Genomic DNA, 8089 nt, shown 5'->3' with positions numbered 1-8089 from the left:
CCCATCTCTCCTCCCCCACAGCTTCTGCCCCCCCGCCACTTACCCTTGCTTTGGCTCTGGCAGGGCTCCAGCCCCACTCCAGCCTGAAGCATGGAGCACACGTTTGCTCTGGCCCCAACCCAGCCCAGTAGCTGTGGTGGTAGTGGCAATGGTTATGGTGGTGGCAGCAGGTCTGGCCCAAGCTCTGGGGCCTGGATATAGCTGCCACCAACTACACGAACTGTTACACTGGGCTGGGCTGGGACAAGAATAAACACATGCTCTATGTCCCAGGTTGGAGTGGGGCTGGAGCTATGCCAGAGCTGAAGCAACAGTAAGCAGCGGCCGGGGGGGGCAGAGAATCTGGGTAGAGGAAAGGCAGAGACATGGGGGCATAGGTGACAGGAGGCAGGCAGAAGCCCCGGGTCAGGGCTTAGCCAGAACCACTGCAGGAGCCTGCCCCCACTCTGCCTCATATTCAAATCCAAGACAAGCCCCCATATGATAAAGGGGGGTGGGGGGGAGACCATGTCTTGGATTCATGTAAATATGGTTTGTGGCAAACAATCTGTGATGACCCTTCTATCCAGTTAGAGCAGTCAATCTGTGTACCTATGCACCTACATACACGCAAGGACAAGTACACAAATGCATATTGGATATTACGTTAAAAAAGTTGTTTGCTCACTCACCGTTGGGGAGAAGAGAGCTTTTCCAGACAGGTATTAGCACCCACACCATTAATTTGTGAAGAATGTAAGCTTTCACCCAGAACAAATTCTAGTTTTATAATGGCAAAGACAAGATTAAAAATGTAAACTGTATATAAACCAATTCTTCCTAAATTTATAGCAAATTAGGGTTCTTAGGTGCTGTTCAAACAAAAATTTTGCCAAGCAGCAGCAGAGTGAAATGAAGAAAGACTGACCAGAACTGGTCCTACAGACTAGTCAATAGGAGCTATTCAGAAACATGCAGGGGATTGAAACTGTCAAGACATTAACTTCCAACTTCTGCTGTTTGGCAAAGTTCTTAGCTGGAGAAGATATAGGCAGGTGAGCAATTCATAAAAGGAGAAAGAACTTAAAAAAAATTGTGGAGGAGTAAAGTAGTAGACATCTCTCCCTCCCTCCCCTCGGCCCACCCAACCCCCAAGTAAACGGATGGGCTTGTGAAGACCTGTCTGCTTAGCAACCACTGGAGGCCCTCAAAAGGGGAGAAGAGAATATGTGGATGGGGCTAAAGAGGGGTGTTAAGTTTCAAATTTATCAGTCACTCAGCAGAGCCTGAGATGAGAGACGGGCCCCAACCTGGATCAGCAGCCTGATAGAAATCCAAACCTCCTCCCCTTTCCCAGAAGTTGGGGATGGAAGGTAGGCTTCTTATCTTGGCTTTGCAGGAGGGACCCAGCACACTTGTTTTTCAGGTTTGGTCTTCCAGCTAGAAAGCATTATGTATTATTAAAATAGTCTATTCATAATGAGGAGAGGGGAAGAATACACTCTATACAACAAGAGATTTTTTTTAAAACCTCATCATTTCATCATCACCAAATTTCAGCATTTTTAAAGACACACTCTTTTAAGCACAAAACAGAAAGAACCACAGGAGGAAGAAAGCAACTTTCACAGATATTCCTCTTGACTCATAAAAAAAACATTAATTATGTTTATACACCCAAGTTCCCTTTTTTTTTTTTTTAACCTACTGTGTTCTAGTTTCCAATGAGAAATGTTCTGTTTATAATGTTGTTAAATTGTTTATGTAATCTTTGTAGTCTCTATCAACTCCCTCAAAATGAATGCAGGCGTTAATGCTTATATCAAATCAGGGATACATCCACTGGTGGGAATGGAGTTGTCAGTGCAAAATAAACAAGGAGGGGAAATTCATCCCCCAAGACGACCAAGAAACATTTAAATAACTAAAGTCAAACTGCCGCTCTCCGCTACACAGCTCTAAACACAGAATAACTCTCTAAACTTCGGTGGGAATACCTGGATTCACATGTGGTTGACAGAGCGCAGAACCGAGTCAATAAGAAATTGCTTACGTCCCACAATGATGATGAACTTAATAATTAAGAAATACTCCTAATATCCAGTCTCAGGTGCAGCGTCAGCCTAACAGCCTGAACAATGTTCTAAGGACAACTGAATCAGTCAACCAGTACCCAGCAAATCTCTCTCACAGATCACAGTCTGTGCAAAACCAAACCCTCCAACACTCGTTGTTTCCTGCCATTATCTCTACAGAACAGGCTCAGTTAGCCCATGGCATGGTCTCAGCTCTGACTAAATTGGCTTCCTGAACAAGCTCAGAGGATGCTGAAGTCAAGGTAGGCAGACAAGGTTCTTTGGGTAAATCTAATATCTTTTATTAGAACTATTTGAGTTGGTTCAATAAAAGACATTGGATTTACCCAAAGAACCTCATCTGCCTAGGTCCCTAGACAAACATGGCTACAACTTACACCCCTGAAATCCAAGGAGGAATCTCAAAGCCGAGAGCTCAAGCTACACATCCCCTGTTTCTGCCCCTGCCTTCACCCTCTAGCTGCTGAACGGGGCACCTTCTCTGACAGGCCAAACTGTCCCTGTCACCGCATCACCGAACCAGCAAGGTCCTTTGGGAAATTTAAGAACAGCCCCTGGTTGCCCTGAGCCTGCAGGCTGCTGGGCTCTTTCCAGGGATGGCAGCTCTGGGGGCAGGACTGCTCTGCTCCGGGTCAGGCAGCGCATTTGGACTTTTCCGGGCGCAGAGGCACTTTTACAGCGGGGACAGACACGCAGATATGCATCGCAGTTGCTCAGTCTAGACAGGCACCTGCCTGACTTCAGACAGAGGCACAGCCCGACAGGTGGACTGGCAAGGGGGAAAGAGCCGGTAGATAAGCCCAGAGTTGGCACCGGTTTCACCAGCCCGCCTCCCTCTGAGGGGAAATCATATTCCGGGGAAGCCCTGGCACGCGGCTCGCCCAGGCAGGGGGCCGAGCCCAGGCTTCCCTTGGCCCCGAGGGCGGATGCAGGGGAGGGTGGTTTGGATAGGGAGGGGGCTGGGCGAGGTGGCCTCTGGGGGTCCCTCCCAGCCCTGCTCCTCGCCGCCACCTCGGACTTGTCCCTGCTTTTTCCTGCCTGCAGAACCCCCCCTCCTTGAGCGAGCCCGAGGGGTCCCAGCAGCCCCCGCCCGCGGCCCTGGCGATGCTCCTGCCGGGGAGCCCTCACCGTTGTGCTCGTCGTATCCCCAGTGCAGCATGGCCATGACTACAGCAGCAAGGACTGGTCCGCGCTCGCCGCGCCGGGCGGCTTTGAAGAGGCGGGAGATGCCGCCCCCGCCCCGGCGCCACGCCCCCTCCAGCCGGGGGCGGGGCAGGCACGCGGGGGGCCCTGCCCCCAGCGATGCTCTGACGCGTGCGGCGGCATTCGCGCCTACGCCTGCCCCCTCCCCCCCCCCTCCCCGTCCCCAGGGGAGCTCCTCCTCGGGGGACCCCTCTTTGTGGGGCTCTGGGCGCTTGTGCCCCCCGCGAGCGCCCTTGCAAATCTCAAGTAAAAGGGTTTGAGCAACTGGCAGGACTTGACGCCCTCACACCGGACAAGAAAATCGTTGAGCGTTCAAACAGCACGACGCCGGCCTCCAAACTGTCATTGCACTGCCCTAAAAGTAACGCCGGCCTGGTTGTGGGTAACACAATCCTGCCGCTCTGCCCACCCTCAGACCTCAAAGGCTGCATACGTGTCATTTGCTCACCTACCATACCCATTCACAGATGCTGTTTGAAAGCCTGGACCTAAACATGTCTTATTATTGCATGTTTCTGGTCGTGGTTCCAACTATTTTAAAAAAATGCAATACAATAAATAATCATAAGCTACCCAAATTCTTACCAGCTGCAAGCGAGTGTTCAGCAAAACACCACCAAGCCTCCACCTGAAGATTACTTTTACTGTGCAGCCAAGTGAGTATATTTTCCCAACAACTCCAAGTTCTGGGGCTGAATTTAGTTGTGAATTACAATTGCAACTTCTTTTGCACACTTTTCCATAGCTTCCTTGTTATGGCTCTTGTTTATCTATTGATTCACTGCAAAAAGGTCGCCTGAAAATGATCTCCCTGTAAAGACAGTATTGAAGATTCATGGTTTACACTTGGCATGGAGATAAAATATATCTCCAAACAAGGACATCACAAAAAGCAAAGAAAATAAAAGTTACTGCTAAATATTGGACAATTCAGTTCAGGAGATTTGCAACATTTAAAACAAAAAGCTGAATTTTCCAATATTCCTTGTGAAGCCTATAATTTTGCATAAAAAGCATAGACTGAAAAATATGAACACCATGTTACATGCAGTTTTTAAAAAATCTATTCTAGACTATTAATGTAGACAGAAAACTCTCAAACTGCTGCCCTGACTCAAAGTGTTCTCAAAGACAAAAAGTTTTTCTCTAATCCATTTCAATGGCAGTAAAACAAAGAGTTACTTCCAAAGGTAGGAAAACATTTTCAAATAAAACAGAGCTGTCCAAGTTGATGGTGCCCCATCAAGTTACTCATTTTGGCTCCTGATTCTGCAAAAACTCAAATGTGTATTTAACTATATGATCCACTCACAGCACCTAACATAAGTACACTTCTAGGTTTTTACTCAATTGCCCTGTCTTGGACAGTTTAAAAAAGAATATTCTATTCTGTCATGCATCAGGAAAATTGTAGTTCTTATCCAATGAACAGCGTTTGTGGTGATAAAAAGCATTTGCTTTTAGTACAAAAAAACCCCTCTTTGATATTACTCATCTTCTTTAAGTCCCTTCATAGGGATTAAAATCTTGTACTCTGAAAACATTTATTCATCCTTTTCCTATTTGCCATTTGTAAATGATTTGCATATTCTTAGGTGGATTTCCACTGTGATGTAGAAGAAATGTGCATTCTTTAATGAGTATAAAACTATGCTTAATTTCTTTGCCTACTAAATAATTACATATTTCAGTTAATATCAATTCAGAAATGAAACATGCCTTGATTTTTATTTTTTCAGATCTCAAAAATTAAGTAGAAGTACTCTACCTTAGAGGGATATTATGAATCTTGAGTCCTTTATCTCTTTAAGGGATTTGGGCTATAGCAAACACCTACAAAGCTGAGACGGGTAGATACCAGTTTGCTTTCATGTACTGACCTATCTTTCAGAGTTGCATGCTTGGGTCGGATAACTGCTAAATGCATGTTTGCAGTAAAAGTGGTTAGCTGTATTAATCTAAAAGCAGGATAAAAAAGTCCATTAAGAGCTTTGAGAACACGTTCCCTAGTTTTCAATAAAACCTCCAAAACCAAAAAGCAACCCCACCCCAACAACTCATTTTTATAAAAAATATGCCGGGTATACAAGCCTTGCTAATTGCTAACTACAGCACAACTTCTTTTAATAAAAAAGGTAACAGAAAAGGCATGCTAAATGCAACGTTGGCGAAAGTCAGCACACTCCATTTACACTGAACTATGTATAAAAAATGCATGGTTACAGAACAGCATCCTTCCTAAAGAGAGGGCAGCAATGAAATAAAAGAAGTTACCCAAACGCTAGAAAGAATCAGTGGGCACAGCTCTTCCTACGGGTTTGAACTCCACAGGGCACAAGGAGGGTGGGATGATCCTAGCCAACACCTCTAAGTGCTAATGGCCATGCAACAGTGAAAGAGTGATGTTGTAGCCAGAAAAAACGCGAGAGGCAAGGATTTCGTAGGGTGATATCATCTACTGGACCAACTATGTCGCTGGGGTAGGCTTAGACAAGCTTTCCCACGCAAGACATTCTTCCTCGGGGCTCAGCATTAATGACATACAAAGCATGAGGGGCAGATTGCAAAACCACGGAGGCCGGGGTGCGGAGGGCAACACTGCCATCTCGGGTTTGCTTCTGGCATTGCATACGGATCCCTTATCATCTCCCGGACAGGGGCTCTGCTCCTTGCTCTCTCTCCGGCACCAGACACACGAGCTTACCCTGGTGTGATGGTCAGCAGGGATCCTGGTTTTCTCCGATAAAAACAAAATCTCCAATTTTGAAATTAAAACAAGTAACTCAAAATCCACGTTTTCCCATGATTTAAATGAAGTGCCACTATTTATAGTTGCCCTCCCATCTCTCTCTCTCTCCCGATAGACAGACAGACATGCGGGGGGGGGGGCGCATTTCATTTTAATCATGGATAACTGGATTTTGGGTTACCTGTTTTAATCCGAAAATGTGGGGGTTTTTTAATCAGAGAAAACCAGGATCTCCCCATGATCAGTGTTAACATCAGTGTAAATACAAAAGAGCACACACGACAGAGCCCTGCCCTGGGGTAACTCACCCCGGCTCAGTTCAGGATGCGAAAACTCCAGGGTTATCCTATCCGGCATAAATCCGCGCCAGCCGAAACACTATGTATCTGTATCTTATCCCAGGGATAACCATTTGCTCCGGGGAGGCAGTCCACTACAATTCACTCCGGCTATAACGCCCCCCTCCCCCAACCACACAGTGCTTTAAAGACTCCTGAAAGCAGGTATCACTATTCTCGTTACATCGGGGCATCAGGTTGCCCCCAGCAGCCTTCTTTAATGAACTTTACACCCGAGCCCAGGGCACTGCAAGGTCACAGGGTTGCACCGGACCTGCCCCAGCACTCCCACCACCAGGGACAGTGCGGGGTTCTTAGCCTTTTTTGATCTGGAAGCAGCCGCAAATAACCCGGAGAGGGGTGGCATCTGCATTTTTGGAGGGTTTTAAGGCCCGGGTAGACAAAGCCTTGGCTGGGATGATCTAGCTGGGGCTGGTCCTGCTTGGGCAGCGGGCTGGGTTAGGTGCCCTCCTGAGGTCCCTCCCAACCCTCGTTTTCTGTGAGTCTCTGCTGACTAGGGCGATGGCAGAGCTGGGGGAGGCCCCGGCGGGCAGAGCGCTTCTGCCGCTGCGGAGTCCCGTGTGAAATCTGGGGGTTTCCCCCGGGGTGCCGCTGCTGCGGGGGGGATGGCGACACCCTACCCACCCGGGGAGCTCCAGTGTCACATTAATTACATCGCTCGCCCCGCCCCTCGCCGTTCTAGAACTCGCTCTCGCCCAGTCACCGCCGGACGCCTCAGAGCTCCGCCCAAACGCTCCCGCGGAGTCACCGCCGGGGGGGGCGGGGATTCCCGGCCGCGCTACTGTGACGCAGCGTTCGCCCAGCTGCACGTGCGCCGGGTGAGGCCTCCTTTCCCCGCTGCGGCCTCCAGAGCAGTTCCGGCGCTCGCTCGGGTCAGGGCCCGGCGGGACGCAGCGATCTCCCCGCTAGGCGATGGGCAAGAGCAGGGCGAAGGTGCCGCGGCTGCAGAGCGTGTTCCAGGTGGCCAGCAGCAAACTCCGCAAGGCCAAGGCCAAGCGTGTCACCATGGGTCTGAAGAAGGTGAGTGCGGGGCGGGGCGAGGCACAGGCGCAGCCCAAGACGGGGGGAAGGGGTCTCCGCGACATTTCTTTGGGTAAAGGGAAACCAAGGGTGCAGGGGACCTGCCTGGAAAGTGCTGCCGGTCCCCACCCAGGAGCGAATCAAGGACAGCCGGAGGTGCTGCCAGTACGGGGCCAGGGCAGAACTGATCCATGCTAAGATGTTTCAGCTGGGAAGGTATTCATCCAGCCCTGGCGCTTGCCACTTCACCACACAAGGGCTCTCACGGGCATGAGAAGTTAAAAGATGCCCCCCCCCCCCACCTTATGTGGGATCGCTCTGATCTCTGAACTAGTGGGAACACACCTGCAGGACTGCGTCTGGTTCTGGGAGCCACTGCTCTTCAACAAGGACGTGGAAAAACTAGAGAGGGTCCAAAGAGCCACCTGTATGATCAGGCACTTGCAAGACAAGCCATAGGAGGAGAGGCGGAGGGACTTGGGCCTCTTCACCCTACAGAAGAGAAGGCTGAGAGGGGACTTTCATAGATATTAGGGCTGGAAGGGACCTCGGAAGATCATCGAGTCCAGCCCCCTGCCCAAAGGGCAGAAGTCAGCTGGGGTCATAGGAGCCCAGCAAGATAAGCATCCAATTTACTCTTGAAGGTGTTCAGTGTAGGTGCTTGAACCACCTCCGCTGGCAGA

The 8089-nt window shown here is 49.4% G+C and overlaps 1 protein-coding gene across 3 annotated transcripts in view; it reads right to left on the bottom strand.

Moving 5' to 3' along the window:
- LOC109320034 (carbonic anhydrase 13-like) overlaps positions 1-3279 on the bottom strand; it is a 52824-nt gene extending 49545 nt beyond the window's left edge. For all 3 annotated transcript variants that reach the window (XR_002103705.1, XM_019549957.1, XM_019549969.1), the window contains exon 1: positions 3204-3279. Coding sequence is in view for 2 of the 3 variants with exons in the window: in XM_019549957.1 (XP_019405502.1) it covers positions 3204-3240 (37 nt within the window). In the remaining variant the exon portion in view is untranslated. The remainder of the gene's footprint in view (positions 1-3203) is intronic.
- Between the last annotated feature and the right edge of the window lie 4810 nt (positions 3280-8089).

This window comes from Crocodylus porosus, unplaced genomic scaffold, assembly GCF_001723895.1.
Source record: "Crocodylus porosus isolate Cpor-Errol unplaced genomic scaffold, CroPor_comp1, whole genome shotgun sequence".
Classification (NCBI taxonomy): Eukaryota; Metazoa; Chordata; order Crocodylia; family Crocodylidae; genus Crocodylus; species Crocodylus porosus.
Note: the sequence above shows the minus strand (reverse complement) of the source record. Positions and strands in the feature narration are given on the sequence as shown.